Source organism: Anabrus simplex, chromosome 2 (genome assembly GCF_040414725.1).
Source record: "Anabrus simplex isolate iqAnaSimp1 chromosome 2, ASM4041472v1, whole genome shotgun sequence".
Classification (NCBI taxonomy): domain Eukaryota; kingdom Metazoa; phylum Arthropoda; class Insecta; order Orthoptera; family Tettigoniidae; genus Anabrus; species Anabrus simplex.
In genome coordinates, this window is record NC_090266.1 from 1,039,681,365 (window position 1) to 1,039,705,704 (window position 24,340).

At 39.1% G+C, this 24,340-nt stretch overlaps 1 protein-coding gene across 2 annotated transcripts in view; it reads right to left on the reverse strand.

The window, feature by feature from the left end:
* Positions 1 to 24,340, reverse strand: part of LOC136864666 (CBP80/20-dependent translation initiation factor) — a 522,912-nt gene that overhangs the window by 23,627 nt on the left and 474,945 nt on the right. For both annotated transcript variants that reach the window (XM_067141963.2, XM_067141964.2), the window contains 2 exons: positions 15,821 to 15,939; positions 12,387 to 12,533 (listed from right to left, as the gene is read on the reverse strand). In XM_067141963.2, the coding sequence (XP_066998064.2) occupies positions 12,387 to 12,533; positions 15,821 to 15,939 (266 nt within the window). The remainder of the gene's footprint in view (positions 1 to 12,386; positions 12,534 to 15,820; positions 15,940 to 24,340) is intronic.

Consider the following 24,340-nt stretch of genomic DNA (forward strand, 5'->3'; position numbering starts at 1 on the left):
GTTGAATTTTAAACTGGTTCCTCTTTGAGCACAGTCAAAATCTAGCTATATGTTTGTAACTTGATTGTTAAAGTGACCGATTATTGACTATACCTCTCTATGATATTGACATGCTGACAAGTTTGAAGAAATCAGAGCTATTGGTAGACCAATATAAAATTATTCTCATTACCAAGAAGAAGATGCTTATGACAGAAAAGGTTTTGGGTAAGGTAGCATATGATATTTTACTGTACAAATTAATTTGTTCAGTATGCATTATAATAAACTATAATTATCCTATGAATGCACAGTAATTAATGTATTACATACATATAAGCAACAATGATTTGGGATGAAATCTACACAGCTAACATTACAGACATTACTCATTATATATTACTTCATAAATTAATTTTGGATACCATATTTCTGTCCCTAATTCATAACAAAATAATGAAGTCTTCTTGAAAGCTGTAATCAAAATATTTCATTATCTTTATCTACTAAACGTAGTCTCTTTATGGTCACCCCCACCATCAACATTTTTCTGAAACTATCATGATATTCAGGCATTTAAAGCAGAGTCCCATACCTGGAGAAGGGATTCAATAAATATACACATTATTTCAGAACTTCATAAACTTGAATTTATGGTGAAATTTTGTTTCAAATCAAACTGACTCAATATTTGTGGTTTTAGTTTCTGTCCTGAACAATAATGAGTAAATTCTCAATTTTTTCATTAAAATAAAGTTAATAGCTTATACAGTGTATTCATTAATGTTTTGGACATGTAGCCCTTTTATCAGGGAGTTTAAGAAACAACCTTAGGTTTAAAACTAGTACCAAAACCAAGGAGAAATATTCCTCGGCCAGCTAGTTTTTAACCTATGTTGCCAATGAACTGCAGAGATACCATTATATCTTTGCTAAATATTCACAGTTTTACACTGCATGAAACTCTTTAAATATTAGCTGAGACCCTTCGGAGGTCAAAATCTATTGAAGCACCATCATTGTGCACTCATATCACAGAAAAGAGACAATCAGAATAATACAAAGTATTATAACATACTAGAATATACTTGGGCAAGATCACATAATCATTCAAAGTTTGAGAAATTTGAAATGGCAAAATTTCTTAACTCTTTACCGATACTATGCTTCAATTTGATTATGTTTCTATGAAATTCAATAACTTTTCTATACACAGTCTAATCACAATTGTATCAGTTGAAAGTGTACCCAAATACAACAATAGATTCTAGGGATACTGTGTACCGGTATAAGAACTTTGGAATCGAGGTACTGACTCCCAGATATATTTGAAGGATTCTATATATTTCAGGAATGCAATGAAAAAAGTATTCTTAAGAGTGCACATCATTTCCTCATGTTGTTGTTCTACAGCTCTTGTGCACTGTGATCCATTCCTATCAGATCCTTAAGCACAATCCTCCAATATCATCCTTGCTACAACAAGACAGAAGCACTTGGAAATGTTAGCTGTAAGGGTTACTAATAACAGATATTATCAGTCTTGAAGTTAAAGTTCTTTGGTAACAAGGATTGAGGTGCCTGAGACAGTCCATTTTGTTCCTGGAGGCAATTCTAAATGATGTGTAGACCTAATTGCCCTCAACATTGTCAAATAAAAGTGATTCTACCATCTGAACCAAGCTCACCAGATTTATGACAAGAAGCTGTCTAATCGACTGTGTCTCCCGTACATAAGTTCTCATCACAGCATTCCAATGGCTTGCTGTACGATTGTTTCTTAGGTGTGAGTGGACCTCAAAATTCATGCACCAAACTACGTTTACTGATAACGTTTCATGTAATTCAGAACCTTCTTATGCAAATCCTTAAGGGCTATACTCAGACAATACAATACAATCTAATTTTTAATAATATATACACAAACAAGGTTCCTCATAAAATTTCACCATTGATTCTCATAATAGCCCCTATTTTGCATTGTACAAACAAATTTCATTGATAGCATATGATAGTATCCAATTACTCATCCATTGTTAAGCCAATCGCTATGAAACTACAGTTACGCTGTATGGACTTTTGATGAAACAAATACTTTTAGTGATCCCACTCAATTTTGACTTTTATGTGGCATTGTTCTGTAATAAATGTAGAAATTGGATGTATGTGTATGGTAGATCCACATTTTTTAAATGTATGGTAGATCCACATTTTTTAATGTATGTCCTGAAAAGAATGCAGGTTTCTGACACAATTTGTGAAGTAATCACCCAAATTATAATAAAGGAGAGAAAATTATAATTTCCATTACTACAGCTTCATTTAGAAAAGTCCCTTGTCCTCACAGTAGGTCTCCCGCTGACTGGTATTGACTTGAAATGGGCAATCCTTCCGTTAACTTGATTGACAGATCTTACCTTTCACTTTGCTTCACATGCACCAGTCACTCTATTCAGCAGCTCCAATGCAGAGAGGTTCGAATAAATGGGCATTGACTGCTGAATACTTTTCTCAACTCCAGATAAGTCCGATAATTTGTACAATCATCTACATGAAATACTGAACTACTTAACACATATCATTCAACAAGACAATAACACAGCACCAACCCAGCTACTACTCAATACTAACTACTTAACACTACAACACTGCTCCCTCTCACTACTACTCGTTCGTGACAAACCTGCTTTTATATACTTGCTGAAGAAGTTCTAGTATTTTCAGGGTGTGGACAGAATGTTAACATTGTAGTTTTGCCTTCCAAGAAATTGAAGGGGACACCAGATGAAAATGCACAATACAAGGAGAGGCTGCCACATGCCCCCAGACCAGCAGGGAGGTTCCCAGCCAGACTCACTCATCCCTTCCAAGAAATACTGGAAGAGCCTTCCAGAGGGCTGGAAGTTATGTGAGCATGTAGAAAATTGATAGCCAGCATATTTCATAGCTTTGAATGATCTCCTGTTAGAGATTTTTCTGCAGTATCTATTTTCATAATGAAGAGATTCCTTTGGACCATGTCCACAATGACCCTCATATTAATGCATGGGACCTTACAGACTACAAAGGACCAACATCAACTGATCGGTGTCGGAGAACTGTCACTAGGTAAATAGGTAGCTTTTTAAACACTGCAGGGAGTATATGTCTGGGGTAGAATATTGTCCAAAAATCTTAATTTGACCACATTTCTTTGACAGCCATCTAACGAGAGCATGCTACCTTCATTTTCTTTAAAATGTAATCACACAGTTGAAGAAGGATGTACTACTACAGCTTAAGGAGTATGTGCCACTACAGTGATTGATTAACCATGTGGTTCCAACATGATGGACCTCCACCTCACGCTATGGTAGTTGTCTGGAACTATCTTCATACAAAACGTCCAGATAAGTGGATAGGAAGGGAAGGACCTATTTTCTGGTCCACCAAATCACCTTATTTTATGTCTCTAGACTTCTTCCTGCAGGACCATTTAAAGCAAATAATATATGCATAGGAGCCTGAAAATTACCTTTCACAACTTCTCACCAAGGGATGCAGAACATTTAAAGTTCACATGTTACAAATAGCCTGAATAATTTTAACAACATTCAGCTCAGATCTACACAAATCTATCCCCTGTGTCCCTTGACCCTTGATAGTGTGTAGTGACATGTTAGTAATGACTGACATTCTCTAGCAAAGTTCTCCAATTCTGGGCCAACTAAGAAGACTCATACATTGATTTCCCAACAAGCATCCTCATCTGGACAATCCATCTGGCAGGTATTCGTTCTTGGGTTCTTTTTCCTGGCAGCTTTCTTTCTACTACTAGCTTCTTCATGGTTTCCATTCTTGAAATGTAGCCAAAGCACCTCAGGAGGCTCGATTGATTTCACATAGGTGTACTAATCACAGGAACTTGTACTATCCCGTGGTGTTCCTCATATAGCGGGTACTAATCACAGGCAACGCAAACCCATGGTGTCGCTCATATAGCGATACTAATCACAGGCAACACCCAGAGCCGTGGTGTTTCTCACAATGGTACCAACCACAGGCAACGTAAGCCCGTGGTGTGCTGCATATAGTGGTACTAATCACGGGTACTGTAAAACCCATACTGATTCACCCTCTGTTGCTATTAATCACAAAACTATTGTGTACCTAACATAGTGGTACTATTACAAACTATCCACTTCATTGCTGTATTGATAATGTAATCTAATCAATATAAGAAAATATTTCCACCAAATCGATACCTTTGTTATATTCGGCCTTTAGCTACTTATAAAAACATTAAAAATAACAGGACATGTTTCGATCGCTTTGCGATCATCATCAGCAGCATTCACACAAAAGCTTAGATAAAACAGCATAAAACAATCACATAGGTAAATCTTTGTTGACTTAAAAAAAAAAAAAAAAAAGCTAATGTTAGTAAAGGATGTATGGGTTGGAGGTGGGGAGAGGTAGTGTGCGGGAGAGGGAGGGGGGTGTTACAAGGACGTTAAACTTAAAAATGAATTAAAAATACTATCTATGAGCTAAAATGTCTTTGGTATAATTTCAGTCCTGAAGGCTTGATAATATCACTTGTTGTTTAAAAAACTAAAAAGATTGCTGGTGTTGTGATGCTGAAGAAGTGTTTTTTGCTGAAGTGTGCTTCTTCTTTACTTGACTTCTAGTTTTCTTCCTCGTCACTTTGTACTGTACTATAAAGGCTGATCCTCTTCTTTATCCTTTTCTAAGTGGAAAGGGTGTATCCGCTGTTGGTTGAATTAAAAACTGTATTCATAAACATATCAGGTTGGATAGCTTGTTGTACGATATGTAACCGGCAGAAAGAAATTTGCGTCTATTAGTTAAAATCATCTAGGGAAGTGTTGTCTAAGGAAATTGTTTAGAATAATGGAAACTGATTGAGAAATTTTGAACTTACCCCTGTCCAATTTTTATAAGTAACCAAAGGCTGAATAAAACAAAGGTACGGTATCGATTTGGTGAAAATATTTTCTTATATTGAGTAGATAGTGGTACTACTCGCAAGTAAAGGCGACCCCTAGTGTTCCTCACATGATGGTACTCATTACAAGTAGTCTCATAGCTGTAATTCAATCATCTTTGGCTGCTTCTTTTAGTCGCCTCGTACAACTGTATTCTTCATCTGCGTCCCTCACCCACAGGGGGTCCTCATACCGTTTTATAACAGCGTCTTCATTATCTCTTCCAAATGTGATGGCAACTGAAGTGAGATTTTTTGGATATAAAATTGTTTTGACTGGATTGCGGCAAGGGGTATGAGGTAAACGTTTAATGACTGGACCAAATTTAGAAGCTGTCAACTGATTTACTCTTTGGTCATGCCACATCAGGTTAGTGTGCTGCCCAAGAGTTAAAACCTAAATGAGACTACTATTTCATACTTCATTGGGCATTTCCTTTGAAAAGTCTTTACACCTTATTTGAAGGACTTTATTTTCAATGTCGGGCAACTGCGCTATGGCGCATAGTTTTCGTCGCACTTTCCAGCTCTTTGTCTTTTATTTACTGGTGGTTTTTAGAAAATGCCAATCTCCTTCTTGATCGTCTTTTCTCTCTGGCGAGAATATCCGTCCTTAAGACACTACCTGGGCTTCCATTCAGTTTTCTCCAGGGACTGAGATATTCTATGATAAAGCAGAAGAAGAAGAACAAACGTGCAAAATCCTAATATGCTTTAACAACTAGGCAATTAACAGGTAGCTGTGTGACTCAGCTTTGCACATATACATCTTCTCTAGAAGGATCCTCCACTAGATTAGTTGACGTGTTTCCATCTTGTAAATTTAGCTACGATGTCCATGCACCTAAAAAAAAGGGCAAATATTCAAAACTCCAAATACAAACTTTGGAAAATTATTTGATGGTAAAGAAGAAGAAGAAGAAGAAGAAGAAGAAGAAGAACAAACATGCAAAATCCTAATATGCTTTAACAAGTAGGTACTGTAATTTACTAATAATAATTGCAAGACCTTTCAAATAGACAGATGCTCTATGCAATTTTATTTTATGTAGCGTAATATAAATACCGTACCCGGTCAAGATATTCTTTCAGAGTAGAAACTGGAGCTAGACGAAGATGAGAGTTCTAATCTCATCCTATTCTGTAACCCAGCATGTAGGCCTATAGCTCCTATACCTCTGATGTGGCATTCGCGCCTCATACGTCAGAGGTCGTGAGTTAAGTTAAGTGCTTTTAAGCAATTACTTTACTGGTTTATTTATTAATTTACTTATGCTTATAAATTGTAACAATAGTTTACTTACCGACTTGCATCGTGACTTGATGGGGCAGTGCTTTCACCTAACATTTTTAGTAATCTGTTATGTATTTCCTCGAAGTCTTCCAAATGAACAAAATTATTTGAAACATTCGCTAAGACTTTTCTTTTCTCCCAAGTGGCCCTTGCAGGATGATGTTTTTGTAGGATTCATGAATGAAGTGTGAATATTATAAAATGAAAAACAGTTTTATAGGTGTAAACTCCAATATAACTCCATCGAAAAAAAACAACCCACAAAATTAAAAATGCAAGGCGTGATAGGTGAGAAAATATTCTTCTACTGTTTCCACAAGATTCTGGTGTAGACCAACTGGATGAGTCAGTGCAGCGGGAGGGAGCTGTGTATAGCAAAGGTAGAACTTGATTGTGGATGGTGAGGGAGGAGAGGGGAAGAGAGGCTAGGTGACTGTGCACTCTCTTGCTGCTATGTGTGTGTATCTGTGTGTGTTCAATTCAGCTTCCGTTTTGCAGAGTCTGAATGGTACATACACCACGGGTATATCGCTGAACCGATTTTTTGATCAAACTTTCTTACTGCTCAGAATGAGAGCCGCTTCAAATAGCATTAAGTTTCAAGTTAATATAACTAATTTTTCTCACTAAAAATACTATTCAAAACTGAAAATGTTAACAAAATATTTTATTTGAAATAAAAATTATTGCTAATTGAAGGTACTACTGCAGGGGTTGTTGCACAGAAATTTCGATATCTTCCGATTATTAGTTCGTCGTGGTGAAGGTACATTTAACTCTCAAAACAGCTATGTTGAAGCCATGTCCTCAGCTAACAAGCGGACGTTATTTTCTTCAAAAGGCATATAATATGTCACAAAGACTTATATTAGAGATTAATGATAAAAATAATAATAAAAATAGATTTCATTTTTCATCTGCACAGCTTTAACAACGAGCTGAGAAAGCAAGATCAGCTAAAAGTGTTGCAAAACAGCTGGCAACGAAAACCCTACAACAGTAAAAGTGACATGCTTTGATCTGGGAAAAAGCATTACCTACCCCAGTCTTAACTTGTAGTAATGTCTATTACCTGAGACACTTGTGTACATACAATTTCAATATCCATGACCTTGCCACCGGCCAGGCTATGATGTTTATATGGTACCATATGAAGGTGAGGCCTCAAGGGGCTCTCAAAAAATTGCGTCTTGCTTGGTAAAGTATGTTTAACAACTTCCTGACTCTGTGAAGCATCTCGTTAGTTTTAGCGATAATGCTGGGGACCCAAACAGAATCAAAATTATCATTAACCCGTATGGAGCCAAAAAATTTCTGCAGCCAGGATATACATATTTTGGAGTAAACAAGGAAATTCATGAGATATTATGTATTATTATGTCTATCTAATAGAAAATACTTATTTTTGTACCTAAAATCCTACACACTTTCCAAAATGAGTACCTTTCCAATTAAGTTACAATGCATAAGGTTTACACCTAGCAATTGCACTGAACTACTCATTGTCAAAATGTAGCAGAAATGTAATCAATAGGCTCTGCATCAAGTGGTAAGTTCATCTTTATAGATTCAGAATTATTACAGAAACGTGTTCTTTAGGCTCCCTCTCATCAGATTTTATACCTTCCACCAGTCAAAATATGGTAAACTGCAAATGCTTTCAAGAGGTTCAGCACTGAACAAGCTTGCTCACATAATTTTTTATGTTTGCAGATTTCCTAGGAGTTGCAATTATTACTCCACTGCTGCCTTTATGAAGCATTTCATCAAATTTAGTGATAATACTGGGGACCAGACAAAAAACAAATATATCATTAATTTCTGGATGTATATAATCAAGAATACATCTTTAGATCATAAGTTCCTAATTTCTGACAATTCCTACATGGGATGTAACCAAGATTTTGGCATAATGAAACAGTCAAAGAAACATCAGCAGTAGGCTATGTCTTCATACCAGATGACAGGGCTAATGTTATGACAAATGCAAACCAAAAATTTCAAGTTATTCAGTTGAAACAGGATGACTATCTATCAATTGAAACTATGAATGACTTAGTCAAAGATAATAACAAAAGTATTCAAAATTTTCAATGGCTTTTTCTCAAAAAGTTATGTCACCACACTCCTTTTATAAGAACACTCTTAACGAAGATACACATTTTCAACCACTTGACCTAAAGAAAGGCAAAATAGGAGATCAAAGCTCAGCAATACAGTTCAAACCATTCTATCAGTCACCATCTGCCACAGAACTGACACCTATCAGAATCTTCAGCTATTACTTCAGTTTTTGCCCCCCATCCACCACCTGTTTTACAAGAATCTGAAACACAATACCAAGAACCAGTGGCGAAGCTATTAGTTAATGAATGGGTAGGCAGGAAATCTTACCTTAAAGTTTTTTGTAGGGTGATTCCAAAAGTTGACCGGCCCCACGGTGTAGGGGTATGTGTCTGCCTCTTACTCGGAGGCCCCGGGTTCGATTCCCGACCAGGTCAGGGATGTTTACCCAGATCTGAGGGCTGGTTCGAGGTCCACTCAGCCTACGTGATTAGAATTGAGGAACCATCTGACGATGAGATGGAGGCACCAGTCTAGAAAACCAAGAATAACTGCCAAAAGGATTCGTCGTGCTGACCACGTGCACCTCATAATCTGCAGGCCTTCGGGCTGAGCAGCGGTCGCTTGGTAGGCCAAGGCCCTTTGGGGCTCTTGCGCCATGGGGTTTGGTTTTTTAGTTCCATATGTCGAGTTTTCTTGGTTGCAAAAAGGTCAATCACATGGTCCTTCAATACTTGATCACTCATCAATTCCTTCGCAAGCTTTTTCTCGACAGAAATGGTACTAAGACTGCTGAGTCTTTCATTGTTCTTGTATTACGCAAGTATGTCTTTATCCTCTTTAGAGTGCTCATACTCCTTTCCAGAAGATGAGCTGTTTTTTTTTTTTTAGGATCTGCTAAAAAAATGAATGCCGGGCTGAGTGGCTCAGACGGTTGAGGCGCTGGCCTTCTGACCCCAATGTGGCAGGTTCGATCCTCGCTCAGTCCGGTGGTGTTTGAAGGTGCTCAAATACGTTAGCCTTGTGTTGGTAGATTTACTGGCACGTAAAAGAACTCTTGGGGGACTAAATTTCGGCACCTCGGCGTCTCCGAAAACCGTAAATGTAGTTAGTGGAACGTAAAGCAAATAACATTATTATTATTATTATTATTATTAAAAAATGAACGAAACACTGTCAGATTATGAATGAAGAGCCTGATTGATTTTATTCTTTTGGACCAATGGAGAAGAACGAAGTTTAACTTGTGAGCATAACAGTGTAGAAATATAGCCCTTGGGCAAACTTGTTTAACGTAATGCTCAACACCCCCATGCTTTCTTGCCATTAACATACGACTTTATCAATCACACCCCACTTTCGCAGAATGTCGACAATTAATTCTGATAGCCTGATGTGGTCTTATCAATTGAAACATCATAACAGCCTATTAATCTTTCTGTGGTACCCTGTTTTGAGCAGAACCGGAATATTACACTAACTTGATCTGTTTGATACATCTAAGGTCTCATCTGCCTGAATACCAATGAAATCACAAGAAACTAAATCTGCTTTGATTGTCTCCTGAATTATGGCACTTTCAGACTCAATTAATTAATTCATTCCGTATTTCACTTGATCTGCCTTTAAAGCCCAATGTGGACTGGAGATGATTTCCAATGTACTGTTCCTGTTTCGAAAGAAGATCTGACAACTCCAAGTAATTGCCCCTGTTGATCGAGTCTTCCCCTTCAAAATGACCTTGAAATCTAAGCTCCTGTTTCTGAAGAAACACGCAATGTCAACAAGTCCCTCAACAACAAGCCGATTTTGTTTCACAACTTCGTTAACGGCTTGAATTCTTGCACCTTCAGATAAAGAATGTTCTATCCTCCTGCGCCCCAGTAAACGGAATTTCTCTTCATTCTGAATATGTTTATTTGAATGTTGATGCTTCTCTGCTTTTCTAAGAAATGTTTTTGTAATGATTACCCCATTTAAAGTCCATTCCTTTTCACCACCAAACAAAACACTCTTGTAATATAAACGCTTCTTGCTTTTGGAATAGGCTGTTAACCATGAATATAGTGTATACCAAGAAAATTGAAATTTTCTCGCTACTTTACAGTCAAAATACTTAATGTCCAAATTAGGCATACATCTTTTGTTTTTGGCTTCACACTTCTCTTCGAAAGTCCAAGATGATAATGGTTTTACAGGTTAAAGAGCTCGAAAGACTCGTAAGTTCCCGAAGTGGCCTACTTCACTCAGGCATGCCTCTCTGGGGTCTAGACCTTGCGGAGAGAGGAGCGCGGGCAGTAACCTATCTTTCCTCTGCCACTCCGCTCCAGTCACCAAGCTGAAGGAAGGGAAACAAAACAAAAAGTCCTGGGTGAGACAAGTTAGAGACTGCCTCCCGGTCAGAACAAGTAGTCTGCTGTCGCCATCTAGCGGGGCAATCAGCGAAGCACATCATCTGCTGTCATCATGTAGCACATATCAAGTAGAGATTATTGTTGATTTAATGCAATAACAACAGCAGACAAATTTGTTACGATATTTATGTTTAATTGTATTTCCTACGGTAGGCATTGCCTCAAATGACTCCAAGTAGTTTCACCACTGCCAAGAACCCTCCACCAACAAGCCATGCTACACCTAAAAGGAAAGAAGATGAATATCAGAAAAGCACCATGTGGGAACCAGAGTGACAAATAGCGACTGAGTGGTTATTTCAGTGATTACTGAATGAAAATGAAAACCTTCTTGCTAGTGGCTTTACATCGCACCGACACAGATAGATCTTATGGCGATGATGGGATAGGAAAGATTAAATTGAGTCGGAAGGAAGTGGCCGTGGCCTTAATTAAGGTACAGCCCCAGCATTTGTCTGGTGTGAAAATGGGAAACCACAGAAAAAAAATGAAAACCTACAACCCGTTTTCCAATCAGTGTCCAGGTCAGGGATGGAATGAATGAAGCCCCCATCTTGTGGCGAGGATAGGAATTGTGCCGGCTGCCGAGGCCTGTCGCACTCCTCTGGGGCAATGATTAATGATTGACAGATGAAATGAAATGATAGTGGAGAGTTTTGCTGGAATGAAAGATGACAGGTAAAACTGGAGTACTCGGAGAAAAATTTGTCCCGCCTCCGCTTTGTCCAGCACAAATCTCACATGGAGTGACCAGGATTTGAACCACGAGACCCAGCGGTGAGAGGCCGGCACGCTGCCATCTGAGCCACGGAGGTTCTGCAATGATTATTACCCTAAACCTAGTATTAGGCCTCCTTAGTGTTGAAGTATTTAACATACATGGGGGCATGCAAGCATGAATATTGAAATATTGTACCGGTATGTCCAAAAGTTTTTCAGGTAATAGACATAACTATAAGTTAAGAATGGAGTAGGTAATGTTTTTTCCCATATCAAGCATGCCAGCATGCATTCGTTTATGTAAGTATGGAAGTTAGTTAGCCCAAAAGAAAGTAAAAAATTGCACTTGCCCATAAATGGGTGAACATTGTTCTAAAACTGAAAGGTAGAAGAGTATGGTATATAAAATGTTTTTCCTAAAACTCTTAGATCCAAATGTATTTAAGCAAAGTACATGCAAGCTATTTAAAAAAAAAAAATCTTACTGTACTTCAGATTCATTGAATGGAATTCAATGGTAGTGTATTATGGTTGCGTTAATAACTCAAAAAAATGAATGGATGTTGTATAAAAGTTAAGTGTTCTCCAGAATGTCCAATTTGGTCTAAACTGTAAAGTTTGTTTTCTCAAAAGTATGGTTAGGTCACTTAATTGCTTCTGACCCAATTATGAGTCCTTTAAAATGTATTACATTTAATTTTGGAAATAAGTATTTTTGATTGTGACTGGTTTTGACTGCAGCAGGCAACATTTCCAAGTTGTGACAATCCTGAATTAGATCGAGTGCGATATTAATTTCTTACAATGCTCATTTTTACGTTTGAGATACTGGAATAATTTCCATCATGCAATTATCATACATGACCAATATTGTTTTAATCTCTCTATGATGATAAAAATCACAGTGTAACCAAAGTGAATAAATTACCTCACAGTACATTTCATTTAGAAACTGTACAAAGGCGCAGTATCTAATACTGCTTGATCCAACACCTCTCAAGACTCGATCCCTTTCTTGGTACCATTGCTGACAGGTATTCAACAGAGACTCCAGAAACGTTTCTTTTTTCTCTTTCTGAAAATAAATACATAAATAGTAAATCATATTTCTTTGTAAAATCAAAATCAAATATGTCTTAAAGATAGCTGCAGCTTATATTAAGATGAGATCATGCAATTACCAGTACAATTAGATCATGTAGCAAAATAAATTACACCTTGAAATTCATTGTAGCATTATTACAGTACTTCCCGTGAAAAATGACAAATGAAATGGAACATTATATTATACACTGAAAGAGATTATAACCCAATTACTTTTCCATGAATTATATTGCAAATAAATCTTTACAGAGTACCATTCAATCCCCAGGTTCAAAACCTTATTTTCTAGCATGAGAATATTCCATTTACAGTGCAAACATAGATCCAATATTGCAATGTACGCCCCTATTTTGAGCTCTTGTGCATGACGAGTAATGACATGAGTAACAATCCACTATCCTTCAGAACATATTGTACATGTTGTATGGAGTTCTGTATCGATAACATATTGCTCTGTTAATGTATAATTTGGAAAAATGTACAGAAGGCATTCAAGACTATTCAGAATGACCATCTTCAGTAAAGCATATCAAAATGAAATATTTTGTGGTTGTTATAGCCAATGAATATAACTATGTATCAAAAAAATTTGAAAGTACAACTATTTTTTTTTGCTAGTTGCTTTTACGTTGCACCGACACAGATAGGTCTTATGGTGACGATGGGAGAGAAAAGGCCTAGGAATAGGAAGGAAGTGGCCGTGGCCTTAATTAAGGTACAGCCCCAGCATTTTCCTGGTGTGAAAATGGGAAACCACGGAAAACCATCTTCAGGGCTGCCGACAGTGGGGTTCAAACCCACTATCTCCTGGACGAGAGCTCTCAGCTGCGCGCTCCTAACTGCACGGCCAACTTGCCCGGTAAAGTGCAACTATTTTGCATTTCACTTCTGCAACTGATGCTAATGTAATTAATTATACTGTTTGCTTACTTGCAATTGGGTGTTAAATATGAGAGTTAGTGAAAAAGTGAGTTTTCCTAGTGTTTCGTAGGTAAACAGGTAAAGACAGATCAAAATCTAGAAGCTACATTATTTCAGCATTGCTCCTTTATTTTCTGGCAGAATCACCAAATTACTCAATCATCTGTCAGAGGAAAAAAGTAATGTCTCCTTTCCTTGATGATCAAAAATGATGCCCTGTTTGGGTTTGTTTTTTTTGCTAGTTGTTTTACGTCGCACCGACACAGATAGGTCTTACGGCAATGACCCTGTTTGTTTGACAACTCTAACAGTTCCCCTTTCATTTCATCAATGGCATTAATGAATGCATCTGATGTTGACTGGCAGCTGTTCTGTTCACAGTCATTTGAGTCTTTGCGAATTCACAGCGATTCTTCTTCCCCTGTTGAAAAGACATCACTTTCTCTTTGTATAGAGACAAAATCCTGATATAAATGCTGACAGATTCTATGCTTTTGCCCACAGAAAATGAATCACTGTGTGGACCTTCTTCCATCACTATACGCTCAGTAACCTCGGCATTTTATAACTGTCGTCGTATCAAAGACATTATTAACTGAATTGTGTACCTGAATGCAATCTATTGGTATGATTATGAACTACATGAGTTGAAGTGAGCTCCTTTCCTACACTTCTGAACAATTAAAACAGGAAATCTTATTTTTTCACTTACCCTCATACTTCCAAAATGAACAATGTGAGATTGTTTTCTCCTAAGTGTATCTGTTTGATTGGCATTCAGCACTTAATGTACTACAGTCCCTAATTTAACAACGGCATTGGCGGATGTAGAGTGGTTCTCGGCGCACAAGTGGCTACGGCTGGTCTGTGGTCCAACAGCTCTGCACTCTGACCGGTCAATCGAGCAGAGAAGGGTGGCCATGGCTTACTGCGCCTCTAAGCCTCTGTATTCAGGAGACAGAGAGGAGGATGGCCCCCACCGTCAGATGTCCTGTGGATGGTTTTCCATGGTTTTCCGGTCTTCTGCTCTAAGGCGAATGCCAGGACAGTTCCTAGTATAGGCCACGGCCATCAACATTCTCACCTTCACCACACATCTCCTTCTCCAATACAAGTATGCTGGCCTGAGAGATGGCATCACCGTCTAGGAGGCCCGCTTCCCCCTTCAGTGGAGGAATGAAAACATTTAGTAGTAGCAGTTTCACACTGGCTCAGATATATTCATTGAAACTACTTGTTTCAAAATTGGAAAATTCTTTTAGCCATTGAAAGCAAAAACTGCTCACTTTGCAAATGCTATTCTAGAGAAAGCCACAATAAAATATCAAGCATTATCAGTCAAACATGCAGGAAAGTACCATATTTTGTCAGTTACAAGTACTGTTGTTGTGCGTTATCTTTCAGTACATTAATGCCACTTGCAGCAAATTGATTTTTCTGTATTTAGAGAACAATATTGATCCTTCCCCTATTCAAAGGCAATTTCTCACTCTGAATGAAACACTGAAAAAATCAAGCCACAAATTTAAGTTTATCTCAAAATGGCAGCAGAGTCAAGTAAGGTAAAGTTTATCAGCACAGATGTAAAGAAAGTGTTCAATTCTTTGATGAGTTAGGCCAAAGTCCAGTCCAAGGGTGCCCGCAGGATCTTTTCCAGTGGGGGGGGGCACATTAACAATTTTTTTAAATATGAAAACCAATATAACATCAGCAACATTAAATTGTTTACAGAAATTTCCGGTTATAACAGATGCTAGATGACTGTCACTAAGTTCAGTTTATGAAATAATCTGGTATGATATTAAACAATTGAACATCAACCTTTTTAGAATTCCAGGGGGAAGGGGGGTAAGCGCCCCCCCTTCCGCCCCCACTTGCAGGCGCCCATGGCCCAGTCTAATTTCTTAGGCTGTACTCTGAGGCATTAATTTTTAAAAAATAGTTTTCCACAGAAAGCTTTTTTCCTGGTTCAGATATGCCAACAAGCATTCATTTAGTTCTAATAACTGTGTTGGGGTTACAGACATACAGAATTATACTGTGCACTAACATTAGGGTAAGGAGAATAAGTAGGAGCAGTTAAGGGAAGGGGATTTATTTGATGAAAAATAACATTACAGAGCATTCTGGAAATCAAATGGGACTGCACAGTTGGCTATTCTAATCTGCAAAAGTCATTTAGTAAAACCAAACCATTCTTCTGTCTAACAATCATTCTGATAGCTGCTACTAGTTACAATGATAAGTAATGAAGTTTTTCCACTTTCTCATATATCTTCAGTAAACAGTAGCACTGCATAATTATTTGTAAGTTAGTTAAGCTCTACTGTGCCATACCTCTATGATTGAGATGCATAGCTTCGCTGCTGGAAGTGCATAAATCACACTTCCCACAACTCGATCCATAATCAGCCTTACCAAATCCATCAGAGCACGTGCTGAGAGATTATTTGGATCTGATAAACAATAAAAATAATCAAATCAGTGTATACAAATGTGAAAGCATTTAACATCCATCACCCTATACAAAATGCAATTAATAAGTAAAGTAAACACAAATAAGTCAAATATTTCATGATTATCATAGATTCTTACACTAGTTTACTCTGATGAAATCTTGCTCAAAGTATGAAAGTTGTACATCATTACGGTATACCTTTTCTTTTTTTTTTTTTTTTTTTTTACAAGTTGCTTTACTTCGCACATAGTTATATCTAAGACAGTTATTCATATGATTTACTTTTATTATTTGCTTTACAACTTCTGCAAATAACCGCAGCCTTTGTGGGTGGGGTTAACTTCCGATAAGTAACCAGGGAAACCTTGCCCCTTCTGAGCACGTCTCTAGGTGGTAGATAGAGAGTTCTCTGCAGGGATGGTCTCAGGACCCATGGACCAACGGTTAGCCCAATTCCTGGTGTATTTAATATACTGGAACATCCTCTCTCCAGGCATTATAAAAATGGAGGGCCTAATCCCAGGGTTATGGATGGTTTCTGTGGAGTTCCTTTGAAATGATCAAAGAAGAGGTATACAGACCTTGCTGAGTGCCATTATTAGCAGCAGGACAGCTGGCAGAAGAACTAAACAGTGGAGTGAACGGCAGCGTCTGGGTCTCAGTGAGTGCGATCAATCTGGCTTGGCGTCAGGCAGCAATTGGCTATAAAACATTGCCAAACCACAACTGACCATGACAGTACATCACAGTTGAAGAATTATAATGGATAGGTCACCTCCCAGCAAATATGAGGCCCACGATAGGTCACCTCCTCACAAAAGTGAGACTCAGGAAAGGTTACCACCTCGCAAAAGTGAGGTTAAATCTATGGCTCCTGTCCCTAAAAGTGGTAAGATAGTGAGAGAATTATCAAAGATGAGAACTGGTACATGAAATGTCAGCACATGTACTGGCAAGACGTCAGAGTTGGTTGGTGATATGGAAAGACACAGACTGGAGACTTTAGCCATGCAGGAGACTGCGTGGAGAGGAAGTAAAGCCAGAAATATAGGTCGTGGATTATAAACTCCTATATAATGGACAAAAAAACTTGTGAAATGGAATCAGCTTAATTCTTACCCAACATCTCACTACAAGATTGACTTCAGTGAAACTTGCAATGGATGATGTTTGCCTGAACATAATTTCTGCACATGTGCCTCAAGCTGGTTGTGATTAGAGCACCAAGCAAGAATGATGGGAGAATTCTGAGCATTTGTTGCAACATCTACCACCGGACGAGCATACCAATCACTCTGGATGTTGGAGAGATAGTCAATGACTTTCCTAGATGTCATGGGGGTTTTGACTTCGGAACAAGAAATTACCAGGGAAAGACAATACTTCAATTATCATTGGCATATAATCTGGAAATAGAGAACACTTACTTCCAAAAGAGGGATGAACACCTTATCACCTATACATGACAGGACAGAACTGTAGGTACACAGATTAACTATGTTCTTTGCAGCTATGACCTACTGAAACAATTCGTTGACTGCTAAGTTATACCAGGAGAACCTCTCACATCACAGCATAGGCTTTTTGTCAGTGAGTTAAAACTGTGACGTCCTTTGCATCTTGAAGCAATTTTGCTGATACAGAAGGCTGAATGGTTTAAAATGAAGGAGACAGAAACATCTCAGCTGTTCACTGATGACATCAAGGCCTATATTGCCCAGGATATGGAAGACAGCACCAGTGCAGACTGTTACTGGGAACGATTTCAGAATCACTATAATAAAACAACAAGGCAACATCTGAGAGTCTCAAACTGGAAGTTGAAAATCAACAAAGATTGATGGTGGTGGATAAGAGAAGTCCAGAAGGTGTTAAAGGAAAAGAAAACAGCATTCCAGAGGTGGTGAAAATCCAAGAACAGCCTAGAGGGGTCGCAGCTCAGGTTGAGCTACAAGGCAATAAGAAATCAGCAAAACAGATTGTGAATAAAGCTAAACAAGAGGGTGTACAAGGATACTATGAAGGCCTAGAAACTCCAGAGGGTGGGAAATAAGATAATTTTCCAGCATGAAAAGCAATCCAGAGACATCATTACCACCAAACACAACAAAAAGGACAAGCTTCTTACTTCAAGAGACAATGAAATCAAGAATCGCTGGCAGGAATATATTACAGAGTTGCTAAATGAAAAATTCCCAGGAGACACGGCAGTTCAACAACATCCTGTGTCTATATTCACCGCTGCCGAAGTTCAGACAGCTGTGCCCAAAATGAAAAATGGCAAAGCAGTGGGACCAGATGACATCCCAGCCAAGCAGCAGAAAGCTCTGGGAACTGAAGGAATTGACTGGCTTGGAAATATATTTAATGAGATCCTTGCTGGCACATCCATGCCAGAGTATTTCCGCGAAAGCTTCCTCGTGCCTATTTTCAAGCAGAAAGGAGATGTCAGAGAATGTGGGAACTATTGGGGCATTAAACTCACTTCACACACCTTTAAAATTTGGGAACATGTCATTATAAATCAGATCAGGAATATTGTAAACATCCCTCGAAATCAGTGTGGGTTTGCACCTGGTGTGGCAACTAATGATGCGATTCAGACTCTCCAGATATTGATAGAGAAACACTGTGCACTTCACAAAGATCTGCACATTGTGTTTATTGATCTAGATAAGGTGTTTGAGTGTGTCACAAGAGAGGTCGTCTGGGCTGCGTAGTGACATCAAAACGTTCCCGAGGAGTGTGTGAGAATGATACAGGACATAGAGGTCTGTTGCCCTATGAAAGGTATCCCTGGAAGTTTCCCTGTTGAAGATGGCATGCATCAAGGTAGTTAATGGCATTACTAGCATCGCTCATACCTCAGTCACTTTCGTATTGTCAAAGCCAAGTATAAGACAGAGGCAGATCAATGAAAGTAACAAAATTGCTCTAGCCCATACCAGAAGACATAGTGCACTGTAAACACTAGGTCCTGCCAGCAAAGGCAGTGGTATCGGTGGCAATAAGAGAACCCAGGTACTTGAATTTGTCCGTCATTACCAGTGGTTCACCCGTTAGGTAGACTATATTAGGTGGACCTTGAACTTCTGGCTTGGCGAAATTATAGAACATAGACTCTGTGTTTTTATGATTAATTCTGAGTCCATTTGTCTCCAATGCTACCCTCCAAATTTCTAAGACTGCCTCGACCTCTTCACGTGATTCACCAACTAAAATGATGTCGTCTGCTTAAAAAGTGTCCATGGTAGTTGTATCAGCTGTTCTGTCAGATAGATGATGAGAGTGTCGAACAGAATTGGGCTCATGGCTGAACCTGTCGTGTGAACTTTGAGTACTAACCTAGACATTATTTCTTCCCATTCTTTTTTTTTTTTTTGTGTACATGACAAGTTCGGTACTTTATTTTCCTTTTCTTTTAACTTTTTCTGTAAAAAATGGATAAGGAGTGCAAGTGTAGGAACTGTGGGTGTGTCGAGAGAGGAGTTGGAGAGTTTGAGGGAGATAATTAGGATTCTCACAGAAGACAGGAAGGAAGGTAGGCCTCCCTCAAACAATGTACAGGTTACAGTAGGTGTAAAAGAGGGATGGGAAGGAGAGGGGGGAATTGTAGAAGACAGGTGGTCTAATGTTCTAAAGGGAAGGAGATTGCAGGCTAAGGGCTCTATTCAGGATCAGAATTCAGGACAGGTGACTGTGAGAAATTGGTACGAGTCACTCAGGTAGAACAAGAGAGGGAGGATGTGGAACAGGGAACTGTTGCTGAGATGTGTGGAAGTAGGAAGAAGGGAAAAGGTAGGAAAGGGAAATGTAGAGTAGAGGACAGGAAAAGACAGATAGAACAGGGCCATGGGAGGGACAAAAGGGAGAAGAAACTAGCTCTGCAGCTATCAGGAAAGATAGGGCTGACCAGGAGGGGAGAGGATCAAATGAGGTGGGTAGGGTTGAGGCTCTGGTCATGGGCGATTCCATGGTTAGACATGTGAGGAAAGTGTGTGGAGGAAAGGGAACCAGGGTAGAGTGTTATCCAGGAATTAGGTTAAGGCAGATGTTGAGGAAAGTAGAAGAGAAGGAAGAGGGGAAGGAGAAGGTGGTAGTGTTTCATGTAGGTACCAACAATGTAAGGCAAGCTGGTATAAGTACTAACATAGTTGGGGATGTGTGGGATCTGGTAAATGCAGCATGTTTGAAGTTTAAGGAAGCGGAGATGGTTATCAGTGGAATACTGTGTAGGAGGGATACTGACTGGAGAGTGATTTGGGATTTAAATGAGACTATGGAGTGGGTCCTCCTCTACGAACCATGTGACCTTGCCGCGGTGGGGAGGCTTGCGTGTCCCAATGATGCAGATAGCCGAGCCGCAGGTGCAACCATATCGGATGGGTATCTGTTGAGAGACCAGACTAACGAATGGTTCATCGAAAGGGGGGTAGCAGCCTTTCGGTAGTTGCAAGGGTGGCAGTCTAGATGATTGACTGATACGGCCTTGTAATAATACTCAACATGGCTTAGCTGTGTTGATACTGCTACACGGCTGAAAGCAACGGGAAACTACAGCCGTAACCACCTCCCGAGGACATGCAGCTCTCTCTGTATGAATGACGTACTGATGATGGCTTCCTCCCGGGTAAAATATTCCGGAGGTAAACTAGTCCCCCATTCGGATCTCCGGGTGGGGACTACACGAGAGGGGGCGATCATCAGGAAGATGGATACTGACATTCTGCGAGTCGGAGCGTGGAATGTTAGAAGTTTGAATCGTTGTGGTAGGTTAGAGAATCTGAAAAGGGAGATGGATAGGCTAAAGTTAGATGTAGTTGCTATAAGTGAAGTACGTTGGCAGGAAGAACAGGATTTTTGGTCAGGCGACTACCGAATTATCAACACGAAATCAAACAGGGGTAATGCAGGAGTTGGTTTAATAATGAATAAGAAAATAGGGCAGCGGATAAGCTACTACGACCAGCATAGTGAAAGAATTATTGTCGCCAAGATAGACACCAAACCAATGCCCACCACAATAGTGCAGGTCTATATGCCTACTAGTTCAGCGGATGATGAAGAAATTGAAAGAATATATGAGGAGATAGAAGATTTAATACAATATGTCAAAGGTGACGAGAATCTAATTGTGATGGGAGACTGGAACGCAGTGGTAGGCCAAGGAAGAGAAGGTAGCACAGTAGGAGAATTTGGATTGGGACAAAGGAACGAAAGAGGAAGTCGGCTGGTTGAATTCTGCACTGACCATAATTTAGTCCTCGCCAATACTTGGTTCAAACACCACAAATGACGGCTGTACACGTGGACGAGACCTGGAGACACTGGAAGGTATCAAATAGACTTCATTATGATTAGGCAGAGATTCAGAAACCAGGTGTTGGATTGCAAAACTTTCCCAGGAGCAGACGTGGACTCTGACCACAACTTGTTGGTCATGAAATGCCATCTGAAGTTGAAGAAATTGAAGAAAGGAAAGAATGCAAAAAGTTGGGATCTAGACAAGTTGAAAGAAAAGAGTGTGATGGATTGTTTCAAGGAACATGTTGCACAAGGACTAAATGAAAAGGCCGAAGGAAACACAGTAGAGGAAGAGTGGAGAGTCATGAAAAATGAAGTCAGTAGGGCTGCTGAAGAAATGTTAGGAAGGAAGAAAAGATCAACTAAGAATCAGTGGATAACTCAGGAGATACTAGACCTGATTGATGAACGACGAAAATACAAGAATGCTAGAAATGAAGAGGGCAGAAAAGAATACAGGCGATTAAAGAATGAAGTGGATAGAAAGTGCAAGGTAGCTAAGGAAGAATGGCTGAAGGAGAAGTGCAAGGATGTCGAAGGCTGTATGGTCCTGGGAAAGGTAGATGCTGCATACAGGAAAATCAAAGAAACCTTTGGAGAAAGGAAATCTAGGTGCATGAATATTAAGAGCTCAGATGGAAAGCCACTTCTAGGGAAAGGAGACAAAGCAGAAAGATGGCAGGAGCATATCCAACAGTTGTATCAAGGTAACGATGTAGATAATTTTGTTCTGGAACATGAAGGGGCTGTTGATGCTGATGGAATGGGAGACCCAATTTTGAGGTCAGAGTTTGACAGAGCTGTGAGTGACCTAAATAGGAACAAGGCACCTGGAATTGATGATATTCCCTCTGAATTACTGACTGCCTTAGGAGAAACCAGCATGGTAAGGTTATTTCATTTAGTGTGCAAGATGTATGAGACAGGAGAAGTCCCATCCGATTTTCGGCAGAATGTTGTTATACCTATTCCCAAGAAAGCCGGTGCTGACAGGTGTGAAAACTACCGCACTATTAGTTTAGTATCTCATGCCTGCAAAATTTTAACACGTATTATTTACAGAAGAATGGAAAAACAAGTTGAAGCTGAGTTGGGGGAAGATCAATTTGGCTTCAGAAGAAATGTAGGAACACGTGAAGCAATCCTGACTTTACGTCTGATCTTAGAGGATCGAATCAAGAAGGACAAGCCCACGTACATGGCGTTCGTAGATCTAGAAAAGGCATTCGATAATGTTGATTGGACCAGGCTATTTATGATTCTGAAGATGATAGGGATCAGATACCGAGAACGAAGAATTATCTACAACCTGTATAAAAATCAGTCTGCAGTGATAAGAATCGAGGGCTTTGAAAAAAAAGCAGCAATCCAGAAAGGAGTGAGGCAAGGCTGCAGTTTGTCCCCTCTCCTTTTCAATGTTTACATAGAACAGGCAGTAAAGGAAATCAAAGAGAAATTTGGAAAGGGAATCACAGTCCAAGGAGAGGAAATCAAAACCTTGAGATTTGCGGATGATATTGTTATTTTATCTGAGACTGCAGAAGATCTCGAGAAGTTGCTGAATGGTATGGATGAAGTCTTAGGTAAGGAGTACAAGATGAAAATAAATAAGTCCAAAACAAAAGTAATGGAGTGCAGTCGAACAAAGGCAGGTGATGTAGGAAATATTAGATTAGGAAACAAAGTCTTAAAGGAAGTAGATGAATATTGTTACTTGGGTAGTAAAATAACCAACGATGGCAGAAGTAAGGAGGACATAAAATGCAGACTAGCACAAGCAAGGAAGAGCTTTCTTATGAAAAGAAATTTGCTCACTTCAAACATTGATGTCGGAATTAGAAAGATGTTTTTGAAGACTTTTGTGTGGAGCGTGGCATTGTATGGAAGTGAAACATGGACGATAACTAGCTCAGAAAGAAAGAGAATAGAAGCTTTTGAAATGTGGTGTTACAGAAGAATGCTGAAGGTGAGATGGATAGATCGAATCACGAATGAAGAGATACTGAATCGAATTAGTGAGAGGAGATCGATTTGGCTAAATTTGAAGAGAAGAAGAGATAGAATGATAGGACACATCTTAAGACACCCAGGACTTGTTCAGTTGGTTTTTGAAGGAAGTGTAGGTGGCAAGAACGGTAGGGGTAGACCAAGGTATGAATATGACAAACAGATTAGAGCAGATGTAGGATGCAATAGTTACGTAGAAATGAAAAGGTTAGCACAGGATAGGGTGGCATGGAGAGCTGCATCAAACCAGTCTATGGACTGATGACTCAAACAACACATGGAGTGGGTATGTCGGAAACTGGGAGTGAAGTTTCTAGATCCTAATAGGTGGGTAGGAGATAGCGATCTGTGCTCAGATGGCCTTCACTTAAACCGCAGTGGTACATATAAGTTAGGAAACTTGTTTGGAAGGGTAATAGGGAGGTACATTCAGGGAAATGGGGTGGTCTAGATCTGGAAGTCAAGTAGGGATGACATAAAAATGTTAGTGTAGAAGTGTTGTAAGGAAAGGAATAGAATTAAGTAATTTAATAGATATATACTTACCTGATATTGTAATAGGAGTTGAATCGTGGCTGAAAAATTATATAATTGATGCAGAAATTTTCTCATGAAAATGGAGTGTGTATCATAGAGATAGGATAGGAATGGTGGGAGGGGGAGTATTCATCCTGGTGAAAGAAGAATTTGTAAGCTAGGAAAAAGTTAGAGATGACAAATATGAAATTCTAGGTGTAAGGCTCATTTCTAAAGATAATAGGCAACTTGATGTCTTTGGAGTGTACAGACTGGGAAAGGGTAGCGCTGACACGGATTCAGAATTATTTGATAAGATAATCAGCTATGTGGGAAACGACATGGAAAGGAATATGATTGCAATGGGAGATCTGAATTTACCAAATGTCAATTGGGAAGGAAATGCGAACTACAGGAAGCATGACCAGCAAATGGCAAATAAGCTAATATGTGAAGGACAGCTGATTCAGAAAGTAATGGAACCAACTAGAGGGAAAAATATCCTGGATGTGGTTCTGGTAAAACCAGATGAGCTCTATAGAGAAACCAAAGTAATAGATGGTATTAGTGAT